General features: G+C 61.0%; 1 protein-coding gene across 1 annotated transcript; it reads right to left on the bottom strand.

The window, feature by feature from the left end:
* Positions 1 to 6287: 6287 nt before the first annotated feature.
* Positions 6288 to 23633, bottom strand: SPDEF (SAM pointed domain containing ETS transcription factor). Its single transcript, XM_079780154.1, has 6 exons — positions 23301 to 23633; positions 12597 to 13061; positions 10362 to 10559; positions 8740 to 8787; positions 8475 to 8621; positions 6288 to 6526 (listed from the first exon to the last, which is right to left on the bottom strand). Exons 2-6 carry the CDS (start codon positions 13030 to 13032, stop codon positions 6348 to 6350), a joined length of 1008 nt encoding a protein of 335 aa, XP_079636280.1. The 5' UTR covers positions 13033 to 13061; positions 23301 to 23633; the 3' UTR covers positions 6288 to 6347.
* Between the last annotated feature and the right edge of the window lie 1688 nt (positions 23634 to 25321).

Below are 25321 nucleotides of genomic sequence, written 5' to 3'. Positions count from 1 at the left end.
ATCTAAAACCAGAGCCTCACTGGGTTCAGACAGCCTTCAGACCGAGCCTTGGGGCCCCCCATTCCGCTCCCCTTCTCTGGCCTGCAGGGGGCAACACCACAGCCCATGGGAGCTTCCAGCCTGGGACCCTCGGGGATGCAGCCAATAGGAGAGGCAGGGGGTTGGCAGGAGGGAGGAGCCCTGGCCTAGCAGCAGGGCAGTCACCCAGTCTTTCTCCTTGTCCTGTCCCCAGTCACAGCCCTAGCCCGGAGCACCGTGCCCCTGCTGGCAGCCCCGCCCCATCTCCAAGCCGGGGTCCCAGTTGGAGGAGTTTGGGGTGGAGGAGCAGGCCTGCCCAGAGCGGGTTCCTGTGGCTCTGGAAGGAAGTGGTGCTGGGTTACCAGGGTCACTGCTTGGGAGTGAGGCGGGTGCTCGGGAAGCAGGCCAAGGCCGGACAAGACCCCAGAGGAGGGGCCTGGCTAGGAGGGAGCCTCCCAGAGCCTGGGGGCGAGGCCTGGAGACTTCCTGCGGAACCAGGGGAGCCACTCTGGGCCTCAGCACTGCAGACCCCTCCCGCTCCCGTAGCACCCGGCCCCTCGGGCCTCTAGTTGAAGAGTGTGAGACCCCAACCTCTGTCAGGTCAGACCCCAGCCTCAGGCCTGCCCCTGTCCATGTGAGCACAGAGGGTCTTGGCAGACTGCAGGGGCCTGAGCTGGGGCAGGCCTCCCTCAGGGCCAGGGAGGGGGGTGGGGACAATAGCACCCCCAGGGACAGGCAAACTAGCCCCCCAAAGCACCCCCTTTCTTGTCACTGCTCTCTGAGCCTCTGTTACATCCTGAGGTGTGTCCTAGACCCCTCAGAGCCTGGAGCAAGATTCCGGAAACCCTCAGCCCTCCCAACCCCAGAACAAAGCCGCTCCGCCTCTCCAGGCAGGAGCTGGGTGGGGGCTCTGCCCTCACCACCTGCCCCGGGAAGTCAGGAAGCTGCCACCTTTGCACCTTGGGGCCTGGGCTCCCCCTCTCTGTGCCAGCAGCTTCCCAGCACCTGGGGAGGGGCAGTGCCCCGGCTGTCCCCTCAGCACTCCAGCTGCCCACTCCCGGGCAGGGACTCAAACCCCTTCCTTCTGAGCGGCCGGTCCCAGGTTCCTCGGGCCCGGAGCGGAGCGTCTCACCTGGAAGAGACCCCCTGAGCTCCCGGGCCTGACCCCCGTCAGCGCTGGTGTCGCGGCCCTCAACTCCACGTGGGGGCCGAGCCCCTCACTGTGCCCACCAACTCCTGTAGCTGCAGCGCCCGCCCTCGGGCTCAGCGCGTAATGTGTTTCATCCCAAGTCAGCCACGTCTCAGCCTGGCTCTGCAGGGGCCGCAGCTGCCACCGGCTCCTGACTTCATTAGTCCGACATTGTGACACTCCGAGAAGTGCTGTGGTCTCAGCAATGCACCTGTTTTGTACATGACTGTGTAATTTAAAGGTATATAAATACAAATATATATATATATATAAGTTGTGATTGTATGACTGTGGATAAAACCAGAACTGTGTCAACCTGGCTGGGTGTTGTGATCTTGAGTCGTGTGTCTTTTGAGGCCCGTGGTTGGATGTCGGGGGGAGGGGGTTGCCCAGGACACGACGACTGGGGGCTGGCCGGCTACCCACCAATGGGCTGGGGAACTGAGGGCTGGCCCCTTCACCTTCCAGGGCCCCGGGTCCTGTCTGTGCGGGGACAGTTACATCTGAGGCTCCTGAGTAGCCATTAGGGTCCCGGGTGCTTGGGGATGAGCACTGACCAGGGGAGCTGGGCATGCGGGGTCCCAGACTCATGGCTCAAGGGTGAATTTGACCCTTGACCAGATTTCAATTTAAAAAAAAAATTCCTCACCCAAGGATATGTTTGTTTGTTTTTAATTTTATGGAGGGAGGGAGAAAGGGAGAGAGAGAGAGAGAGATTGGTTTCTTCCTGTGCATTCCCTAACCTGAAACCTAGGTATGTGCCCTGAGTGGGAATCAAACCCAAAACTTTTGGTGTATGGACGACACCAAACCCCTGAGCCACCTGGCCAGAGTAACAATTTCAATTTTTAAAGCAAAATTCTAAAAGTGATTACTAACAGACTGTGGAATCTCAGAGGGAAGGCAGGGGAGGGTGGGGGGTGGGAAGTGATCAACCAAAGAACTTGTATGCATATATGCATAACCCATGGACACAGACAATAGGGCGGTGAAGGCCTAGGGTGGGGGCAGGGGCAGGCTAGAAGGGGTCAATGGGGGAAAAAAAGGGGACATATGTAATACTTTCAACAATAAACATTTTTTAAAATAAAAAAATAAAATCAGTTATTTATATCCCATATAATAAAAGGGTAATATGCAAATCAACCGAACAGCAGAACAAACGGTCGCTATGACGTGCACTGACCACCAGGGGGCAGACACTCAACACAGGAGGTGCCCCCTGGTGGTCAGTGTGCTCCCACAGGGGGAGTGCCGCTCAGCCAGAAGCCGGGCTGACAGCTGACAAGCGCAGCAATGGTGGTGGGAGCCTCTCCTGCCTCCATGGCAGGGCTAAGGATGTTTGACTGCCGGCTTAGGCCCACTCCCCTTGGGGAACGGGCCTAAATCGTCAGTCTGACATCCCCCAAGGGCTCCTAGACTGCGAAAGGGTGTAGGCCAGGCTGAAGGACCCACCCCCCAGTGCACCAATGTCGTGCACCGGGCCTCTAGTTTTATTATTATACCAGAGGCCCAGTGCACAAAATTCGTGCATGGGGGTGCGGGGAATTCCCCTCAGCCCGGCCTGCACCTGCTCTAATCCGGGACCCCTCGGGGGATGTCCAACTGCCGGTTTAGGCCCGATGCACAGGGATCGGGCCTAAACCAGCAGTTGGACATGCCTCTCACAATCTGGGACCACTGGCTCCTAACTGCTTGCCTGCCTGATCACCCCTAACCCCTCTGCCTGTCTGCCTGATCGCACCTAACCACCTCTGCCTGCCTGCCTGATCGCCTCTAACTGCTCCCCTGCTGGCCTGATCGCCCCTAACCACTTCTGCTTCAGCCCTCACTCGGGACCCAGGATTCCCTCCTCCGGCCGGCTGCAGGCACCCGGGACCCGGGCTTCCCCTGCTCTGGCTGGCTGCAGGTACCCAGGACCTGGGCTGGCTTCGCCTGGGCCAGCCACAGCCACAGGCATCTGGGCCCCGGGGGGTGGGCGACTTTGCCCTCTCCCAGACCACAGCCACAGGCACTGGCACCCGGAACCATGGGTGGGCGGCTTTGTCCAGGCCTGGCTTTGTCAGGAAGGACGTCTGGATGGTCATTCGGAAGACGTCCGGTCTAATTAGCATATTACCCTTTTATTAGTATAGATTGTATTATATTTATTATATTATTTTTTCAGCCTCTGAGAGAGAAATTCTATTATTTGTGGCCAAAAGCATCCTGACCACAGCACGCTATGACCAGGGCCATTCTGCTGATGGCAAAAGGCCCGGAGGCCAGATTGTGTGCTCTCGCTCTCCGCACTTAGTCATTCTGGGTAGAATTTGGCTCTGAGACCCAACCTGATGCCTTCAGACCAAGCTGCTATAAATGAAAACCCTGCCCCTTGAAATGTCCTCATCTCCCCATTCCCAGGGGCCATAACAAAAAATAAATAAATGGAAAATAAAAGTGATGACTAAGGCCAGTGGTTCCTGGTCGTCCAGTCCAGGCTCCCTGCGTGTGCCACACGTCCCTGTGCCTGCCTGACCCCTGACACCATTTCTGTGTGCCATCCCCTCCCCTTTAGGGCTCCTCCTGGAGGATTTCTCAGGCGAGTGGGCCGACTGGAGCTCTGAGCTCTGAGCTCGGTTCTGCCAGGCCCAGGCCCGGCCTCAGCCCCTGCTCCAGCCTCCACCCCCCGCTGGGTCTCCTCTGGAGCAGGGCAGGGGTCCCAGTTCTACTACCAGCTCTCCGTGTCTCCCCACTCCCCCACTCCCCCATTCCCCCCTCCTCCCCCGCACCGGGTCTCTGCTCCCCCCATCCCCTCCCCCACCCCAGTTTGGTTGGATGTCTCCTGAGGTCCCTCTGCCCCAGCAGCCTGTCAGGGCACTGACACAAACCCCATTATTCAAGGCAAACGTACTACAGTCCCATCCGCCCCCCCCCCCCCACCAGCCAGCTTTCCCCAAGCCTCAGGGTGTGCTCAGCGCAGGGAGAAAAGGTCAAGATGGGGGTTGAATCTGTTCACCACATAGCGTCTCCCCCAAACCCACCTCCAGGGACAAGGGCCTGGTTTTAGCCAAATGGCGGACTCTTCACATGAAGACAAATGGTTGCCTTGTCTCATGTGCACAGGCGGTTCCATGCAGCGGTGGGAGCCCTGGATGCGGGGTCCAGGGGGAGGGTCAGGGACCACCTAGGCGGGATGGGGTTCTGATGGGCAGGGTAGAGGAGAGGAACCCAAGTTTGCTGCCAGCACATGAGGTGTCACTGGATGGGTGTGTGCCCGCTGAGGGGACGGACCTGTGCCTCGTGGCAGAGCCTCAGAGCAGGAGCTGCCCCACCCCACCCTCCACAGCTCCCCTTTCTGGAGCTCCAGCTCCCCACTGCTATCCCTAATCCCCCTTCTCTCCCAGCCCCCGCCTGAGGTCAGAGCCTCTCCAGGCCCGGGCCCAGCTGGGGCTGTGCAAGTAGGTGGCTCCAGGGACAAAGATGGGGGCAGATGGGTAGGAAGAAGACAAAACCAGCTCAGCAGAGCCAAGCGGGACTTGGCCAGGGTCCCCGTCTGCGTCCTCCCCGGGTGGGCAGGCAGCAGGGGCCAGGGAGGCACCGGCTGCGGCCCCTCCTCCAGGTCCAGTCCCAGCTGCAGAGGCCAAGGAGCTGTTTGCTCACTGCCTGGAGGAAACTTTCTTCTGAAGACAAGAAAGGTGCTGAGGGCAGAAGGCGGCAGTACAGGGCGCCCTGGGCAGCGCTGGCCGGCTCCCGCTGGCTCCCTGCAGCCTGCCCTCAGAAGCTGTGTTTCGGGGCCTCGGGTGCTGACCAGTCCTGAGGCACAGAGAGCCCGTCCTGGTGGGTACAGTTCCTGGTTCTGCAGCTGATGGGCTGTGTGTGAGCAAGGCAACTGCTCTGAGCCTCAGTTTCATCATCTGAAAAATGGGGAGTTAACCCCTAATTTGGGGGGAAGTTCAATGACAAAAAGAAAAGCAGTGGAAGCACATAGTCAGCCCTCAGGACTCCTGAGCTGGGGGAACAAATGCGAGAGAAGCAGGAGGAAGCTGAGCCAGCTGCTTTGCCCAGGAGAGTGGGCCGTGGGTCCCACCCCCCAGCACACACACACATACACACACACACTCACTCACACTCACACACGCTGGCCACACCCTTTCCCCGTCACACCCTCCCACCTCTGCACCCACTCACAGGGCTCACAGCTTCAAAGAGGGCACGACAGGTCTGTGGCCTCGCTCTTCAGGAGAGAGGACCCTCCACCAAGCCTACCTCTCTCCCACCCTGTGCACTGCAGATCCAGTATCCCACACGGGGGACTAAGCGTCCCCCTCTGTGCACGCCCCACCCCCGCCACCGCCCCCAGCCAGAGCCCCTGCAGTTGGCCAAGCAAAGATAAGGGCTCTGGGCCCCCTTGCAGGAGGGATGGCCCCTGGCCCACCTCAGGCGGCAAGCCCTGATCTACAAGAGGACCCTGCCTTCTCTCAGTCCCAAGTGTAGCCTCGGCAGCCCCGCCCCTCCCTCCTTTCAGCCCACACCAGGGCTGGGGAGACAAGGGCCATCGAGCCTCTTCTCGGCCTTGAGGACTCCCTGCCACTCTCCTGCAGCTTCTACCAGTCAATGATCCCCTTCCTTTCAGGCTCAGTTCAAAGCCACCTCCCCCAGGAAGCCTCCCTGGACAGCCCCAGGCCCCTGTGATCGGAACCCCTTGGTTGTGCCACTCACTCACTGCGCACGCACGGAGCCATGTCAGTTTTCTGGTATCTTTATTACCCATTCCAGGGGCACCTCTGGCTCCCCAGCACCATGCCAGGCCTGAGTGGCAGAGAGCACTGGGCTGTGAGTGGCCTTGGACAAGTCATTGCCACTCTGTCAGGTCTGCTCTGGGAATGCTGGGATCAGAGGCAGGGAGTGCCCTCCCTGGGGAGCTGTGAGCACCGGGGACAGCCGGTGCCCTCCGTCCTGTAGTGGCTGCGTGGCTGGGCACAGGAACAGTGGGGTCTGAGGAGGAGGCACCCCATGGGGCAGTGGGGGGCAGAGAGCTCACTTGCACTCCGTGGGCCCTCCCCTCCCTGACCTTGGACTCGGAATGCCAGCAGACTCCCTCTCTCCAGCGCGGGGTCTGCTGGGCCAGGGGCAGGCCGCAGGGAGGCCTGGCCCGCCCTCAGATGGGGTGCACGAACTGGTAGACGAGGCGCTGGGAGATGTCCGGCTTCCGGATGATGCCCTTCTTGTAATACTGGCGGATGGAGCGGCTCAGCTTGTCGTAGTTCATGGCGGGGCGGTTCTTCCGGATGCCCCACAGCCGCGCCACCTGGGCGGAGTCCTCAATTTTGAAGATGCCTGGGGGAGCAGGAGGGCCCAGAGACAGCCAGCGGGCAAGCCAGAGGGAGGAAGGCCAAGACCAGCGGTCAGTTTCTCAGAAAGCCGGGTCCGCGGGGGTGCGGCCCGGCCGTGGGGGCCACACTACCTACTCCCGGGTGTGCTGGGGGTTAAAGAAACGTGTACAAGGAGCGTGCCACGGGGCTCAATATGTGGTAACTAATACATGGGGTCATGAGCCCGCCGGGGGTAGGGTGAGCCTCAGTACCCTAGTGGGTTATTTGGAGCCCGAGGACCTGAGCCTTGCCAGCCTCTGCTCCTACTGTGGGGTGTGCACACCTTACCCAGAAGCCCAGCGCAGCTGTGACGGTGCCCACAGCTCATTGGCAGGTCACCCCCACCCCATCGCCCCGCCACGCCACCCCCGCCACCTGCGGGTGCCTAGCCTGAGAGGCCTCTTTGAGGTTCTCGGACAGCAGCCCACACAGCCCCCTGGCAGGCTTCACCCAGGAGAGGTGGTGCAAAGAGTGGGCGTGGAGCCGGCCGACCTGGGTTTGCGCCCTGGCCCTGCCCTTGTCTGCCTTTAGAAGCTGCCTGAGCCCCTTTCTCCTGCCCATGAGAGGAGAGGGGCTGAGTGCTGACAGAGTGGAGCCTGAGGACGTGTCCCTCGGGCAGAACTATTGCATTGTTAATACTCCCCGTTCTCCTTCTTAACCCTCCCACTGGCCCAGGTCAGCACACCCGCTTCAGGCAGCTCTCCCAGATCACCCCCTCCCTGATCTCCCTTCCTTACAACTCTACCGTGGGACCCGCTCCCTGGCTCCCCACAGGCCCGGGGGACCACAGAGCAGCTACCACACTCTCAGTCTTAAATATACACGTAGCGGCATCACACCTGAGCAGGAACTTCTCTTCCACCCCTTCTAGCTCCTTCTCATCCTCCACACTCAGCCCGAGTCACCTCCTCCATGAAGTCCTCCTGGATCTGGCACAACGGCCCCCACGGTTCTGTGCCCGACATGCTCTGCACACCAGCTCCTTTCACTGCTAGCCCCCATACAAGACTGTAGGTCCCTCGAGGACGGGGTGCAGCTGAGTCCTCCCTGAACCCTCAGGACACAGTCATTCTTTGTAATGTCCACTGGGCACGTGTGGACCCAGAGGAGGTGCTCAGCAAAGGCGTGCGGGTGAATGAAGCTGAAGACTGAGGTCCAGGCACCATCGCTACTAACGACAAACTGGGCCCCGAACCCGGGGTTCTTGGCTCTGAGCCTTTGCCAACACACACACACACACACACACACACACACACACACACACGCACACGCACATGCACACGCGCACACACATGCACACACATGCACGCACACACACACGCATGCACGCACGCACCATGTAGCCTGCGCTGTCCAGCATGGTAGCCACTAGCCACAGGTTGCTCTTGAGCACTTGAAATGTGGAAAGTCCGAACTTTGGGGTGTGCTGTCAGTGTAAAATACACATCCCATCTTAAAGACTTAGTCAAATGTCTCACGAATAGATTTTATATCGGTTATATGTTGAAATGATAATGTATGACATTGAGTTAAATAAAAGTCATATTAAAACGGATTTCACCTGTTGAGAATGTGTTTGAATGTGGCTGCTCGAGAACCTAATCTTACACACGTGGCTTACACAGGATTGCTCCCTGGGCACCATCAGTCTCCCTGTGAAGCTATGATGTTTTGAGGGCAAAGACTGTGTCCCACTCTCAGCAGAATTCCAAGCGCCTGCTACGACCCAGGCGCTGGGGACCCTGAACAAGACGAGCCTGGCGGGAGGCACAGACATGGGCACACACTGACTCAGACCCTGAGCAGGTCCAGGGACAGCACCCCTCTGCCCAGTCCCCCTCCTCCGGGGCCCAGGCCGGGGGAACCAGGCAGCCCCCCGCCCTCAGCGCCCCCGCTGCGCCAGCCCCGCTCACCCTTCTCCTTGTTGAGCCACCGGATGAAGCGGCCGTAGCTGTGCGGCTTCAGCAGCAGCTCCTTGAGGAACTGCCACAGGTGGATGGGCTGCCCAGAGCAGGACGAGTCCACTTCGCTGTCCGTCCAGCTCTCCTCGCTGGTCGAGGCTGGGTGGCCAGGGAGGGTGGTGGTGAGGGGGGACCTGCGGCCACCCCCTGCTTCCCTGGCGGCCACCCCTCAACCTCAGACCCAGGGCCCAGCCCCGCCCTGCCCGGCCCTGCTCACCGCAGAAGTGAACCGCCCCCGGGGAGGTCCTCTCTTTCATCCAGGCCGCTGCAGGACAAGGAGAGGAGGTTGGGACCCAGGAGAGGCCTGGGGGGGGGGGGGGTAGGGGGAGTTGGGGGAGCATTTGGTGGGGCTGTGGGCCCAGAGGCCCCTCTGGCCCATGTCCCGGTGGTCCCCGCCCTCCTGCAGTCTGGAGCCGCTTCTGGGAAGGGAGTTGGGGTTTCAGAGCTGGGAGGGGCCCAAGGAGGCCCAGGGGCAGCCCCTGTTGTTAGGCAGGAGAGCGGCGGTGGAGCCTCGCTCATCTGTGAAATGGGGTCCGGACACCCCCTCCCGGATCTTGCAAGGATCGTAGGTGATGAAGTCTGCACAGCACCTTGCTCAGTGTCCGGCATAATCCACACCCCTACCTTCCAGCTGCCAGGTCCCCCGGCACTTCCACCCTCCTGCTCTCTGCACCCCACTCCCCGCACCCCGATCCCCCACCTCAGACTAGGCAGTGGGGGCGTGAGGGCAGCCCGTTTTCACCCACATCACCACTGGCACTCAGCCTGGCACTGACCACTGCCCTTGGCAGTCACTGGCAAGCAGCCGGGGTGGGCAGGGCACTGGGCTCTGACGGTTGTATGAGTAGGTCATTTCCCTTATTCATCCGGCCCCTAAGGTGTGGGGCCTTGACCCACGGAGCGAGCGCTGCCTCCAAAGCATTTGGCTCTGTGCAGGGCACACAGTGGGTGCCCCATGAGATGGGATGGGGTTGGCATGCAGCCTTGAGAAAGAATAGGGCAGCCGAATGGATCCTGATGGGAACAAGCTGCAGGTACACTGTCAAGTACAGGACGGTGTATACGCTGATGCTGCTCATGTTTAAAAGGGGAAAAACCATGCGTATGTATTGGCGTGTATCTGCATAGACTTTCCTTGTCCAGATGCCCAAGAAACTGGGAACAGTGGGTGCCCCCAGGGAGGGGGATCGGGAAGCTGGGGTCAGGAGTGGGAGGGAGAATTACCTTTTATGATATACTATTACTATGGTCTTCTAAAAAGTGCATACAATTATTCCCTCATTACTTCTTCAATGAAAAACAACAACAAACAAATAAGAATTTAAAAGGACAAGGAAGGCCTGGCTGGCATGGCTCAGTAGTTGAGCATCGACCTCTGCAGCAGGAGGTCACGGTGCGATTCCCAATCAGGGCACATGCTCCGGCTGCAGGCTCGATCCCCAGTGGGGGGTGTGCAGGAGGCAGCTGATCAATGATTCTCTCTCATCATTGATGTTTCTGTCTCCTTCTTTCCCTCTCCCTTCCTCTCTGAAGTCAATAAAAAGACTTTTTTTTTTTTTTTAAAAAGGACTTCGTAGCACCCACCGTCCATCGGTTATGATGTCTCACATCCTCTCGGTCTAACTCCTACCTCTAGCTTCCCGCTGCTCTGTCCTAAGTCTGTGGGCCTGGCCAGGGCCGGGAGGCGTGGGCTCTGAGGAGGCAGCGGCACTTGGGGCTGGATTCAGAGCAGAGCCCAGCGGAGAGCAGCCTCCAGCGGGCATCCTGGCCTAAGAGTCCCCGTCGGGTGTCACTGGCTTGGAGCCCCGAGGGGCTGCTCCCGCCCACACCCTGTCCCACCTGATTTCCAGATGTCCAGGTGGGCGTGCAGCACCTCCCCGCTCAGCGGCGAGCGCTGGCGGAACTGCTCCTCCGACATGGCACACAGCTCCTTGCCCCCCAGCTCCTGGAAGGCCTTGCCCACGGGGGGCAGCCGGTACTGGTGCTCCGTCCACAGCAGCCACTTCTGCACGTTGCCTGGACTCCAGTCCACGGGGTCTGGGCAAGAGACACTCGCTCAGCCCAGGGGCCGCTGAGGGCACTGCCGGAATGTGGCCCCTGTGCTCGGCTGGCACGCCTGGGGAACTGGGAGCTTGTGGCCCAGGACCATGAACTCCAGTGGGGGGGGGGGGGGCGGGGGCAGGACAGGACAGGCCCTCTTGAGGGGCCCTGTTGAGGGGGTCCCCAGGAAGAGTGTGGGGTGAGAGGGAGGGACTTCTGTACCTCCCACGTCATCCAGATCTTGGGTTCTCCCAGACACCTCCAGCCCCTCCAAAGGGCCTTTTGGGGAGCTACAGCCCTGGAACATGTGAGCTCCTTCCCTAGCTGCCTTTGCCTTCCCCAAACCCCTCAAAAGAACCGGAGAAAAATCCAACCGGAAATTAATCTCATAACCCCAACCTCCAGCCCCTGCCGTATTTTACAGATGAGGAAACTGAGGCAGGGAGTTCCATCTCCTTTTCCAATACCTAACAAGGGGCTAGGTGCATAGTAGCTGCTCAGTGCACATGCATTGAATGAATGACTGAGTAAATGAATGAATGAATGGCAAGTTACAGGGTGGCCAGGGGCAGCTACAGGACTCAGCGGCAGGAGGGAGTCACTGGCTGCTCTGGGGTGAGCCTGGCAGGGCACATGGGCAGAGGCCAGGCCGGTGGGCACGGTCACAATGGGGCTCCAAGTGAACACTGTGGTCTCAGCTGGTGCCCCAGCTGGGTGACCTGCAGGCTGGGCTGCCCCCACTTGATAAACCCATTTTCCTCTTGAGGGTCAAAGCAATTTGTTTCTGTCCCCATTGTTCAGAGGGCAGGCCCCGCCCTCCCCAGCCCAGTGTGGGAGCGCAGGCACCGTGGGAGACCGCCCTGGGAGGCTGGCCTGGGCGCTGGGCAGATGGAGGGCTGGGGCATTGGCAGGAGCTACCTTAAGGGGGCACCAGTTGGGGGTCGAGGGCATGGCCCAGAGGACTGCTGGGAGGAGGGGCTGGCCTGAGGGATGCCTGGCGGCCCTTGTGGGAAAGCAGCACCAAGTGGGATGCTCATATGCCAGGGCCCACGACCAAGGAGATGGGGCAGGCCCCCAGAGCTGCAGGGATGAGGGAGGGACAGGGCTGGAGAGCCGCAGCCCCTCACCCACAGCCTCAGTCCAGGCCCTGGCAGGCCCTCTCAGGCCTGGCCTCCTGCTGTTCCCTCCTTGTCAGAGCCCTTGTCGCCGCCAGACCAGTGACACGCTCACGTATTTATCTACGACGTTTCCTCACTATAATCAGCTTCATCACTGAAGAAGCTTTTGTGTTGTGCTCACCACTCAGTTCCCCGGTGCCAGAGCAGGGCCTATTAAGTTACTGTTTCCTGAGCATCGATTATGTACAAGGTGCCGTCCTAGGACCTGGGACGTGGCAGTGAACAAAACAAGTGACAATCATGTCCCCTGGGTGTGAACATGCCAGTGGGGGAGAAAGATAGTGAACAAGATAAAGAACTGGAACACGCAGCCTGTGAGATTGTATGTGCTGTGAGAGAAAGGAAGCAGACCGAGGAATGGAGGTGGGGATGTGAGCAGCGGTTTCAGCAGAGGGGTCAGGAATGGCCCCGTTAGGTGGGGGCCCTTTGAGTTAAGACATGAAGGCAGTGAGGGATGAGCCACGTAGATATTTGGGAGCAGCGTGCTCAAGGTTGTGGGACTACCCGCAGGTGCAAAGGTCCTGAGGTGAGTATTGTGGGAACAGCAAGGAGGCAGGTGTGGCTGAGGAGAGAGTGGCGATGAGTCCGAGAGGAAGTGGTGGGCCAGATGGTGCAGAGCTCAAATTCACTTCATCCGCACCTCCCAAGGCGGACTCTGGGCTGGTGCAGCTGGCCCCATGGGGTCGCAACCATCCAGCCTCCGCTCACAGGCTCACAGCTGTGTGGGGGCTGCCCGTGTGGAGAAGCACCAGTATTCCTGGGGCTGCCTGAGGCCCCGCCAGGGTGCCCCCCTCCCACCCCGTGACCTCAGCCACCTGCCCCCACCTCGCGGAGCTGGGCGTGCGGAGGAGCTCACCTGCCGTGATGTTGAGCAGCTTGCAGGCTGTCTCGATGTCCTTGAGCACCTCGCCCACCACCATGGACTGCACCTGCTCCAGCGAGTGCTCCTCCAGGCTCAGCCCTCCGGGCGCCAAGTCCAGGCTGCCCCCGGGCGCTTGGCTGTCGATGACTGGGCACTGCTCGGGCTCCTCAGGCGGCTCCTCCCGGCTGCTGGCCCCGGGGCCCTTGGCGGCCCAGCTGCTGTCGTAGGGGTACAGCATGTCCAAGCAGGAGAGGTAGAAGGCGGACAGGCCCTGCTCGGGCGTGGCCGGCGGGCTGGGGCTCCAGTCCCGTCTGTCGGGCCCCACCACCCCGGCTGTCACCTTCTCTGGGCCTGCCCGCAGCACAGTGTTGGGGGACAGAAGGAGGCGGCTGGGGGGCAGGCTGCTCAGGCTGGGGCTGGCGCTGCCCATGCCACTGCTGCTCGGGCCAGCGGCTGTGTCTACAGAAACGAGAGAGGAAGGAGTCAGGTCCGGCTTCCCCACCCCCACGGGGCCGCTAAGCTGGTTACAGGGATGAGGGGCCCAGTGGGCAGTGGCTGGGCCTGGGCGAGAGTCGGCTTCCGGGTCGCTGGGCAGCCAGGACGGGGCTGGGGAAGACAGTGAGGGGGGAGGGGGGCAGGGTTGGGAGGGGCAGCCCCTCACTCCCAAGGAGCAGGCCGCGGGCAGCGCTAGTCTTCACGCGTGTGCTGTGCTTTAAAACCGCCTCTGGTTCTTGACCTCCTCAGGCCTCACAGCGGAAGACACGATTAGTCCCATTTGCCAGAGGAGCAAACTGAGGCCTAGACAAGGAGCCTTTAATGTCTAGCCCTCGGTTTCCCCTCCAGCCCACACCCAGATCCCAGCCCCCTGTCCTGTGGAGGAAGTTCCTTCTGAGAGCTAACCTAGGTCCTTCCTGCTATAGCAAAGCTTGTTTTCTTTTTTTCTGCTCTTGAAGGAAGTTGGGAAGGGAGAGGGTCACCATCATCTATTTTTCCCCACCACCATCTGCATCAGCCAGGTGCAGGAAGAGAGGAGCGAGAGAGGGGGGTGGTGGGGGTAGAGTCCCTCACAAGTTGGGCAGGCAGCCCCCCCTTCCCACAGGGCCATTTGGGGGGGGTGTGAATAGGTTCCCAGCGCAAGGCTGATGAGGTGGTCAGTGAGTAGCACACAGGTGTGCTTGGCCCCCTGCTCAGGGCTGGCGCCCACCCCACCTGGTCCTCCCCTGAAAGGTGTTGCCACAGGCCCCCCTCCACTCCCGGGCGCTGAGGTGGTGCCCACATGCTGACCTGCACCCCACTTTCCCGGGCAGCGGGGGCTGGTGAGAAGGCCCACTCCTCCCTGTGGCCCCAGGCCCCCAGGGGCATCAGCTAGAGCCCCCTCCCCATTGGTCACCAGGCTCTGCGGTGCCCAGGCCCTGTCCTCTGAGCCCCGGACTGGAGTGTGTGGTTTGGGTGACCAGGGCACTGGAGACAGGGGCAGACCCCAAACGGGGGTGTCTGGGGTGTTTCTGTGATGTGCTGGGCCAAGACTGAAGATTGAAATAACAATAAGAGGAGAAATCCCAGCAGCGGTGGGAGATCACCAACAAATACACGCCCCCCAGGTACGGGCGCCGCCCGGGGGAGGAAGGAGCGTGGGCACTGCCACCGGAAAGCAGAGGCTCGCGGGCGGGCCCGCCAGCAGCGCGGGGTCAGCGGCTGAGAGCTGGTTGGGAGGCGAGTCCTCAGGCCCACCTCAGAGCGGGGACGGGGCGGGGAGCAGTGCCGTCCACGGCCGTGGGTGATCCTGACGCGCTGCCCTCAGGACATCGGGCTAGTAAGGGGGCTGGGGGCTGCCCTATCGGCGGAATTGATGTGCCCCACGCAGCGCAGTGCGGGGACTCCCTGGCCCGCAGGACTGCCCGGCTCCGCTGGCGGGAAGGAAAAGAACCCAGTTTGGGAAATCCTCTGGCTTCTCTAGGGCCGCAGCAGCCCACGCCACATCGCGCTCAGCTCGCTCCTCAGCTCGCTCCGCTCACTGCTCACTCGGGGGCATGGCCGCCAGGGACAGCGTCCCTCCGTCCGTCCTGTGGGGCCCAGCCCTCCCAGCCTTCCTGGGCAGCCCTGCCATTGACCGTGGCGGAGAGCATGCCAGCAAGAGAGAGGGCGTTCCCTTTGACTTCGACGCTCCCTTTCAAGGGCTCCTCTAAGTGACAAGGAGGAAAGGTCAGGGGCGGGGGGGACAGGGCTGCGGGGGACAGAGGGCAGGCCTGGAATCCTTCAAGTCCTTCTGTGCAAACACGCGTGTGTGACGTGGGCCCACATTATTTGCCCAGGCAGCACCCACAGCCCGCTCGGCCCCAGGTCCCACCCGGGCCCGTGCCCACGCCCTGCCCCTAGGTGACCCCACCCCTGGAGAGCCCTCTCAGCTCCCCCCCCCATCACCCCTTGCCTGCCTCCCGCCCCATCCACGTCCCCAGAACCCCCAGGCCTGCCACGTTAGGACAGTTTCTGCCAACACCCCGGGCCACGTGCCAGGGAGCCGGAAGCTCTTCCAAGAACAGGAGCCCTCGCCTCCCCCGTGGCCCCGTGTTTGCTTGGCCACAGCCGCAGGCAGGATGGGAGGCAGCGGCTGTGTTTCGGGGCCCAGTGGCACGAGGGGTCAGTGAGGATGAATGGGCAGGGCAGGTGTGGTGTTTGCCAGGCGGGGATGTGATGACACGTTCCTGACACGTTTGCCGGGGCAGCTGTGTAGCTCTGCGTCGTCCCCGTCCCGCCCGGGGGAGAGGCAGCAGGGCCTCCTTCTCAGTCCTATTCGTGGGTGCGCAAGTCCAGGTGCAGCTAAGTGACCTGCACCCGGGTCTTCCGACTCCTGGCCCAGGGTCCTTTGCCAGAGAGAGTTCCTGCCTCCCCCGCACCCCGTCTAGCTCCCCACCGCTTGCCCCTGAGCCCAGGAGCCTGCTTGCCGCCGGAGCTCGGTCCCCGCGCCACGCCTCCCCGGAGAACACGCTCGTTATTAAGAAACCTTGAAAGCAAGAGACACACGAGGCGCAGGCGTGTGCGTGATCAGCTGTGCGGCGGGAAGAAAGGCCCGCTCACTCACAGGTGAGACCCCAGGGCCCAGGCCTGGGGCACCTTGGTTTTCTGGTCAGGGAGCCAGGGGTGGGCGTGCCCAGCCTGCAGTTCTGGCCTCTCCCCCAGGCACCAGGCGGACTCGGTGGGAAGAGAGAACTGCAGTGAGCGTCTCTACGCCCACAGCGTCCACGCACGTCCCCCCTGTACTACCCACAGCCTGGGTGACGTCGACGGGAGAGCCCCATTTTCTAGACGCTGACAGTGAGGCTCAGGGAGGTCAGGCAGCTGCCCGAGGAGCCCGCTGGCCGTGGGGGCTCCGCTCACTGTACCCGTTCCCTCCGAGGCTCTGCTGTGAGGGTTCCCTCTGCCCACCCCTGGCTTGGGCAGCTTGATCCTCCTGAGTTCTCATTCCACCGGCTGTCAGGCTCCTTTCTCTCCATCACCCTCTCATCAGGCACCCCTGCCTCAAGGACCTCCCATGCTCCCACTGCCTGTCCTGCCTGGTCCCACTGGCTGGCGCCCACCTCTGAGCCCACCTGCTGCCCAGCCCGGTGACCAGAGGGGAAGGAGCCGATACTATGTGGCTGTGTTACAGGAGGAACAACAAAGCCGGAGTGGGGAAGGGGTTCATTTGCTGGTTGTGGCCGGGTCTGGCTCAGGCCGGGAGTCAATGGACACATCCAGGCTCCCCTGTGCTGCGGGCAAGACCTGGCTCTTCTCTCTCGTGTTGCTGTCCCCCTGCCCAAGCTGCCCCTTTCTTCTCATCACAGCTCAGCCCAAAGCCCTCCTCCCCCAGGAGGCCCTCCCAACAGCTCCCTTGTCTGACTTCCCAGCACTCGCCATCTATGCCAGGCAGTTCAGCTCTAATTACATTCACAAGGGACTGTCGCCCATGAGGACACGTGTTACTGAGAAACATGAAGCTCGGCGAGTGGCAGGGACGTGCCCATAGCCACACAGCGGAGCTAGGACCAGACTAGAGGCCTGCTGACCCTCAGGCCCTGCTCCCCAGGCCTCGGTCCTGGGAGGAGCCCGGTGTTTGCCAGGTCCAGGTCCCTGGACAGCAGACGCAGCCCTCCCGACAGCCTCTGCGGGCTGGCCCGGGGCTGCCCGTCTCCTGAGCGATGCCGCCCGTTCCCAAACCTCGCGCTGATCTGTTCTGGATTAAGGCTCAGGGTGTCCTGGCTCCACCTGCCCCAGAGGCTTTGGCTCCGACTCCAGACAAAGAAACTTTGGTAACAGCTGGTGGAGGCCAGGGCCCAGGGGCAGGGCCAGGCCGTGGGGCAGTGGCCAGAGGGATTAGCCGCCTATGGCCCCTTCTCTCAGCACCTCCTCCTCCCCCAGGAAGACAGATCGAGGGGAGGAGGCCAGGGACCCAAAGTCACAGATTCACAGCAGCTGTTCCTGCCACCCTGGGCCAGATCTCACCCTCGGGGCCAGGTTCTCACTCCCACCCCCTCCTGGTGTCCAAAAAGATCCCCTGATTTCTCTAAAAACAGCCTCAGGGAAGTGATGTGGCCAGGGGGTCTCCTGGGGTGGGAGCCTCGCTCCCACATTCTGCCCAGGCCCACGATCTTCACCCCAGGAGGACTGTGAGGGGTTAATGTGCCAGAGTCCCCACCTCGATCCTGAGACCCAACCGCCGTCTGCCCAGAGCCCAGGACCCCGGCTGCAGACCCGTGAGAAGGGCACTGAGGGGCAGTGGGGGGTGGGGGAGGGGGCAGGTGACAGAGCCCCACTCAGCTCCGAGTCAGCCTGACTTCCCCTGGAGCAGACCTTCAACCGGCTTACCTGCTGGGGTCCCCGGCCCCGGCTGTCAGCCCTCCCTCTCTGCACCCCAAGGGCCTCATTTAATGGGTCAGAGTCAGGGGGCTGCGGGGTGACTGGGCCTGGCCAGGAGCCATGTACGGTCAGCACCTTGGAGAGAAGCCCAGCCTGCCCGGCCACAGGAGTCCCCGGCCACAGGAGGGCCCCGGCCACAGGAGGGCCCCGGCCACAGAAGGTCCCGGCACACAGGAGTCCCCGGCCACAGGAGGTCCCGGGCCACAGGAGTCCCCGGCCACAGGAGGTCCCCGGCCACAGGAGTCCCCGGCCACAGGAGGGCCCCGGCCACAGGAGGTCCCCAGCCACAGCTCCCTGGCCCTTTGAAACTGCTCTTCAGACTAGCTGGGCTCAAGAAAAGCTCCCAGCCCCTCCTCACTGACCACCTTCCACGGCCCAGAGAGCTGGCCTCTCTCCAGTGGACAGGCCACCCTCGTACCCAGGCAGGGACCCGGGGCGGCCACCTGCAGGCAGCCCTCTCCCAAGCTCCCTGCTGTGGCCATCCCTAAGCACCTGCTGCCACCGGGGTCTCCGAGGCGAGAGAAGGGGGGGGGGGCTACTGGGGGGACTCGCCGTCTTGGGCTCACCTTGACCCTGTGGCTATCCCCACCTCCTCGGTTCCTGACTCGTCCAGCCACTGGCCTCCTTGCTCAGGAGCCCTGCTCCCTAGAAGGTTCAACTTGAGGAGCCAGCCAGGGGGCCCGGGAGCTGGGGTGTGTGGGAGACCTGGGGGATGGGATGAGGCCATGTGGGGACCAGGGTGTGGTTGGGGAGGTGGGGGACAGGGCCAGGCAGCAGGAGGACGGGCACAGGAAACAAAAGGGTCAGGGAATACCAAGGAAATCTGGTCTCTGCCATTGTCCCCGCGGGTCCCACGGGCAGCCAGGAGCCGAGCACAGTCCCACCAGCTCCGTCTCCCTTCGGCTCCTGCCGCCCACTGACGCGTCCAGCCCCTCTGGGTCAAGGTGAAGGCCTCTCCACTGGGCTCTCCCAGCCTCAGTCCCGTGTGACTGCTCCAGGCACGTGGCCTTGGGCACCGAGTCCCACCCTCTGTTTGGGGGCTGGGTCCCCTGCACCTGTTCTCTGGAGTCGGTGTCCAGAGCCTCTGGAGGACGTGGCCCACCCTTCTGAGCTGGCAGGGCACCCGCCCAGCGGCCCTCACCCCTCTCATCCGCATCGCCCTCAGGCCCGGCCCCTGCCCAGGGCATCCCCTCCCCAGCTCCTCAGTGGGCACAGACGCCCAGCCCAGCCCAGCCCAGCCCAGGCTGGAGAGCGCGAGAGACTGAGGTCAGGCCAGTACCCCGACTTCCAGCATGGCAAGTGCAAATCCTGCCAGACTTTCAGTTTCCAGAAACTGCAAATCACGTCCTCACTCGGCTCTGGTTGAGCGCACACTGTGTGTGAACATCTTCCGTGTTCAGTGCTGGGCGAGCTCTTGGCGCCCTGGGCCGCCACGCCCGGCCGCTGCATGTCCCGCCTGCGATCACCACAGAGGCTGCGGCGGCACAGTCCCCACAGCCCCCTTCCGCAGCCCCTGTGCCCCTGCACTCCTCAGGCACCTTATCTACCCGCCCCCCCCCCCCCACACACACACACTGGCTAACCGACAGGGCTTTGCGGGTTTGAGCGTTGGGTCCCCACTCTCCGGCCCCCGGGCAGCTGGCCCCTGTGTGAGGACACGGTTTCACCCGCCTCTGCCTGTGGCACTTGCATCGGCCCTCGGCCCCGGGCGGGAAAATGGGGCTCCTAGGCACTGTGTCCTGGGGTTGGCATGACAAGGCAGAGCAGTGATGTGAGCAGATGCTTCAGCCTCCCAAGAGGGTGCCCACCCTCCGTGGCCTCCTGCCCGCCCACAGGCTGGACGGAGACGGCTCCACCAGCTCCGGGGATCCTGACGGGGCTGAGGGGTGCCCTGAGCCCCAATGCGAGGGCCAGCGAGCACACCTTGGCTTGGAAAGGGGGTTTAGGGGAAGTGAGGGCACTCAGAAAATGGGAGAAGTCCAGAATGGACTGTCTTGAGAGACTAAGAACAGAAATCGCTTTAAAAAAAAGGTTTAAGTGGGGGTGGGTGGGGTATTAAGGGGTTATTAGGCAGCTACCCCCAGATCTCTCTCCTCAATCCCAGCGCTGGAGGGAGAAGGAAGGGGCGCCTCCGTCCTGGTGGTGCCCTTTCTCGGTCCTGGTGGGCGCCGGTCCTTCCGGCCACCAGCAGGGCCACCCGAGGCTCCACCTGGGAGGAGTGGGCGAGGGAGGAGGGCGCTCACCCTCCCCGCGCGGGCGGAGGGGAGAGAGGAGAACCTGGCAGGGCACCTCCTGGGCTGGGAACATGCAAACGAGGCAGGGAAGGAGCCAGGCACTAAATGTCAGCAAGAGCCCAGGGCAACTCGCCTGTGCAAAGTTTGCTTTGGGAAGAGTTGTTCCACCTGACAGGCCACTTGCTCGGCTGGGGGCGCAGGGTGGGGCGTGGAATGGGAAGGGTGGGGGAGGGTCCCAGACCAGGTTTGAGCCCCAACTCCCTAGCTCTGGGACTAGGGAAGTGACTTGGCTTCCTCTGAGACTCACTTGTCCCGTCTGTAAAATGAGCCATCAGGAGCATGTCTTAAAGGGGTGGTGGAAGATTGAGGGAGCGGGTGGATGGAAATTCCTGTGAATTACGATGGGCTGAGCATACATGAAGGTGGCACCTGGGAGCAGGCGGGCAATGAGACTGGAGAAGAGGGAAGAGAAAGGTGCCCTGGCCGGGTGGCTCAGTTGGTTGGAGCGTTGTCCCATACACCAAAAGGTTGCAGGTTCGATTCCCAGTCAGGGCTCATGCCTAGGTTTCCGGTTTGATCCCCGGTTGGGTTGTGTATGGGAGGCAACCGATGGATGTTTCTCTCTAACACTAATGGTTCTCTCTCTCCTAGCCTCTCTCTATATAATCAATTTTAGAAAAAGAGAGAGGGGGAAGGGAATGGGGTACAGAATGAGGAGAACAAAGGAAGAAACAGGTGGTGATTGGTGGAGGGGCAGGGCTGAAGGGTGGAGTCTGGGGGAGAGTTGAGGATGGTAGTGAGGGAGGCCTAAGCTTTGCCCCGAGGCCGTCTTGCTCTCAAGCTCGGTCTACAACGGCTGTTGGCTTCAACCACCCGTCCCTGACCTCTAGGAGGGGCCAGAGCCCCCACCTCCCCTGACCTCAGCCTGGGCCACAAAGCTGGGAGGCACACAAGTCTTGCAAAGTTGGCAGATCCGGCCAGCCAGCCTGCTCCACCAACTCCTCCACGGCCTTCAAAACCTCCATGAAGCCCCCCTGATGAAGCCACCTGTCTAACCTCATTACACAGGCAAGTGCAGGAGGAAAGTGACTTGCCCAACGTCACACACCGTGGGCCTCCCATTCCTTCTCGCCCTCCCCCAGAGGGTCTTTGTCCCCAGGTCAGCCTGAACTGACCTCCCAGGTTGCACTCAAGCTGCACCACGCCAGCTCTAATTGCTTCAGTTATTAACTGTACACGTTTAGCACCAACGTGTGCTCTAATTGCTTCAGTTATTAACTGTACACTGAGTGGCCAGATTACTATGATCTCTGAACGCATAATAATCTGGCCACTCAGTGTATATCCTATATAATAAAAGGCTAATATGCAAATTGTCCCCTCGGCCAGGAGTTCGACCAGCAGGCAGGCCAGCCAACCGCCCATGTCCCCTCGCCCTGGCCAAGCTGGCTGGACCCCACCCATGCACGAATTCGTGCACTGGGCCTCTAAATATATATATATATATATATATATATATATATATATATATATATATATATATATATATATATATTCTCTCTCTCTCTCTCTCTCTCTCTCTCTCTCTCTCTATATATATATATATATATATATATATATATATATATATATATATAGAGAGAGAGAGAGAGAGAGAGAGAGAGAGAGAGAGAGAGACACTGAGTGGCCAGATTACTATGCGTTCAGAGATCATAATAATCTGGCCACTCAGTATATATCTGCAACGACCTCAGTGGAAAACGGTGGGCTCTCCCAGGTTCTTCTACCTGCTGCCTGGGTCACAGTTTCTGAGCAGTGATTGAGCACCTACTGGGTGCCCCTATTCCCTCAGGCTTGGTTGACAGAGCAGCTCATCCTCTCACGGGGTCCACGGGACCTGCTGGAGTGTGTTATGATTGGTAACACGGTGAGCACGTCTGGCAGGGACAGTTTTCAGCTCTGGTCCCGCCCTGCCTGGAGCAGAGGGGCCACTTGTCCGTTCACCGCTGGGCTCTCAGAGGGGAGGGTGGTCCCCTATGCTGTGAGTGACCACCTCCTCCACACCCCAACCTCCCTGGGCGCCCTGAGGATGTATCCTCTCCCCAAAGTCCTGTGAATTTGGGGTGGTGAGACTCCAAGTTTGGAGTCCCTGGTTCTCGCTCCTCCTCCAGGTGGCCAGGGGGCAGGCAGGAGGTCCTTGCTGGCCTTGGCCATGGTCTGGGTCTACCTATCTATATCTGTGGGTCATCTCCTGCCCATCCCTGCCTGCCACCTCAGAGCTGGGCAGCCAGGGCCTGTTTGCTTTGTTACTCAGCCGAGCAGCTGGTGCTGGGGAGATGCTGCTTTATTGGGGGTGCTGTGACGCTGTTTATTGGGAAGGTGGGGGCAGGAAATGAGGCCAAGTCCTAGCCCTGGCCAAGGAGAAAAAGAAAGGCCATGACCTCCATAGAGGGAAAGGCGCTTGAGGCTTATGGCCTGGGTGTGCCCAGCTGGCAGGGTGCGGTGAGAAATCCAGGGCTAGCTTGGTGGGCATGCCCACTCCCTAACATGCACAGATGGGCACACATACATGCACACACATATGCGCACACTCACACACATAATATGCACGTGTACACACACGCGCACGTGTGTAAGGCACATGCATGCGCACACTCAAAACACACATACACATGCATGTATGCACAGGCACACATATACACACAGAGACACATGCTTACAGATATACACATGTGTGTACATATACACATACATGTGCACATGTGTGCATATACACGCTCACATATATACACACCCATGCACACAGATGCACACACCTTTTCCAATCTCAGGGGAGCCCTCAGACCTCCAGACCCTTCAGCTTTCCACCCGTCACCTCGCCATCTACTCCCACTCTTCCCACAGAAGGAATCTGCAGATCTTAGAAATGAGCCTCTTCATGGACCCCTGTTTCTCTCCTAGTGAGACCGGGACCAGGGCCCTCGGCTCCTCTGGGTGCCCAGGCAGCCAGCTGGTTTGCTCTGCAGCTCCCCAACCAGCTGGCTCCTGTGCCCACCTCTGCCCTGATGGGCCCCTGGGCTCTGGGCTTGTCCCCGCGGCTCCAACCTGGACCCTGCCCCTGAGCCTCCAGACTCCAGCAAGCCCCCGCCCACGTGTGCCGGCCCCAGGGCGGGCCTCTCCGGCCAGCGGCCCTGAAGGCTGCTGCTCCACTGGCCAAGCAGAGTGGCCAGGTCCCGGGGCCGAGTCTCTGCATCTACAGAGCAGCCACCTGCAGGCCACAGGTGGACTCAATGCTCAGCCCGGAGGGCCCTCACCGACACGGGGCACCCAGGCCTCGCCAGGCCACGGGACTCACCGAGGCTCTGGGGTCGTCGGCCCAGGGAGGCAGACGGGGCAGCATGCGGAGAGGCAGGGGCTTCTGAGGGCGAAGGACCCAGGTCGCAGGGTCACTGGTGCCTGGGAGATCCCTCTGAGCTTGCGAAGTGCACCTCCAAGTCCTCTCAGTCACCCCTTCCCCGCCGCCAGCAGGAGAAAGCCGTGCAGGGCACTCCGTACCTCCCCCTGGACTTACCCGTTAGCCGCCTGGTGCCCAAGTCGCCTGCTGCAGCGGCAACCTCCGGGGCCAGGAGGAGGCGGGGGCAGCTTGGGCCACTGCTGAGTCTCAGCCAGGCATCTGGGGAGCCAGTGGGACCAGGGGCCAGCAAGGCTGGGGACAGAGGTGACAGGTGGGCCGCTGGCAGCCTGGCCACCCTCAAAGGGTAGCCCTCTGGGGTCTCAGGGTTGTGTGCCCCCAGCTCCCAGCCCAAGGCCACCTGCTGGCACTGTGGCAAGACCCAGCCGGAGGGCTTACTGGGGGGCCGCCGCGGGCTCTGGGCCCTGGGTCTGGGTCTCGGGGCAGTGTGGACGCAGTTGGAGTGCAGGAATGTGCTGGGAGGAAGTCAGGCTGCCGTGGGATGAAGAGTTGGCCGGGCCTGATTTCCCATTATAAGTAATCCTTCCTTATTTACCTGAACAAATACACTCCCTGCTTACCTCAGACCACAGGCGGGCTCCCGGTTAACCCTTGCAGGTCTTCCTCTCCTCACTGGGGGGATCTATACCCTGGCAGCCAGGGAACTCACTCATTCATTCATTCATTCATTCACACACTCACTCACATTTGTTCATTAGTTGATGCATAGCTACTGAACTCATACTATGTGCGAGGCACAGGGTATATATCAAGAGGGAGCACTAAAAGGGACCAGCCGAGGGTGGGGGACAGACAAGCAAGCAGCAGTGGAAATTCAGAGCCTCAGTGGAAGGCTGTGGGAGCCCTGAGGCAAGGGAAGTCAGGGAGAGCTTCCTGGAGGAAGTGTCTGGCTCCCCAGGCCAGGGATGGAAGGAGCTTCAGAGAACCCTGAGGAAAGGGACCTGAGGCTCATGGGCCACCCACCCTGCAGGGGAACAGTGCTCCCTGTACCCCTGGGCACAGGCCCGGCACACAGTGGTGCCAGAAAGGGCTGGTAGCTAGCTTTCCCAAGCCCAGTGCGGAGCTCGGCCCCAGCAGCGTGCTCTCCCACAGCCCCTGAAGGGTGGAGGCAAGGAGGGAGGCTGCGTGCACACCCACGTCCAGGCACCCCCCCCCCCCCCCCCCGCCCAGGCCCCTCCACGAGTCCCAGGAGGACCACCCAGTCGAGCCCCAGCTTCCTCCTCTTCCGGCCAGGTGGGCTGAGGATGTCTCCGGAGGGCAGGGCGTGGCTCCTCTTTCTCTGGGACGCTCTGGAAGGCCACGGGGCACCTGCTACCCCCATTCTGTCAGATGAGGGCATTTTGTGGCTATTTTCTCACTTCAAAAGGAATTGTGTGACTGCCCACACGTGAGTACTCCAGGGCTTCAGGAGGACCCCAGGGCTGCGGCACCGGCCCTCACCCTAACCGATGCCGTAATTCCCCGACCTGTGGTTTCACTTTTCACCCCGGAGAGGCCGTGCGTGGCTGCTATTGTCACCAGCCCCTTGGTGAGGACGAGGCGGCAGAGCCGCTCCGGAGAAGGCTGGTAGGATGGGATGGAGGAGGTGATACAGATTCTAAACGGCTACCGCTGCCCACCCCAGCCCCCCAGGGTCAGTAGGAAGAAAGACCCCACTTGCCCAGGCAGCCCTCCTCTCCACTCGCACAGAAGCGTGGGCTCACACAGCCCTCTGATGCGGGGCTCAGTGAACACTGACTATGTGCCAGGCACCGTTCAGTGCTCATGAGATGCTATGACATTAATCATAGTATAAATACTCGAACGTGGGTAAGGACAAGGACTCCCAATAAATGTTTGTTGAATGGATCAGGTGTCAGGGATGGTTTCCCCCAATGTACATTCTTATCTTCCCTCTGTAACAAGCCCCTCGTTTTCAGCTGGCAATTAAGACTATCCCAGACTCCCCTGCGGCTAGATGTGGCTGTAATCAAGTAAAAGTGTTATGTGTCGATTTCTAGGAATCTTTCTTTTTTAGGTTGTTGTTTTTTTAATCCTCATCTGAGGATATTTTTCCATTGGTTTTTAGAGAGAGTGGAAGAGAGAGGGGAAGACAGAAACATTGATGTGAGAGAGACACA

Source organism: Cnephaeus nilssonii, assembly GCF_951640355.1.
Source record: "Cnephaeus nilssonii genome assembly, chromosome: 9".
Taxonomy (NCBI): domain Eukaryota; kingdom Metazoa; phylum Chordata; class Mammalia; order Chiroptera; family Vespertilionidae; genus Cnephaeus; species Cnephaeus nilssonii.
The sequence above is the reverse complement of the archived record's forward strand: the minus strand, read 5'-3'. Positions and strand labels throughout refer to the sequence as shown.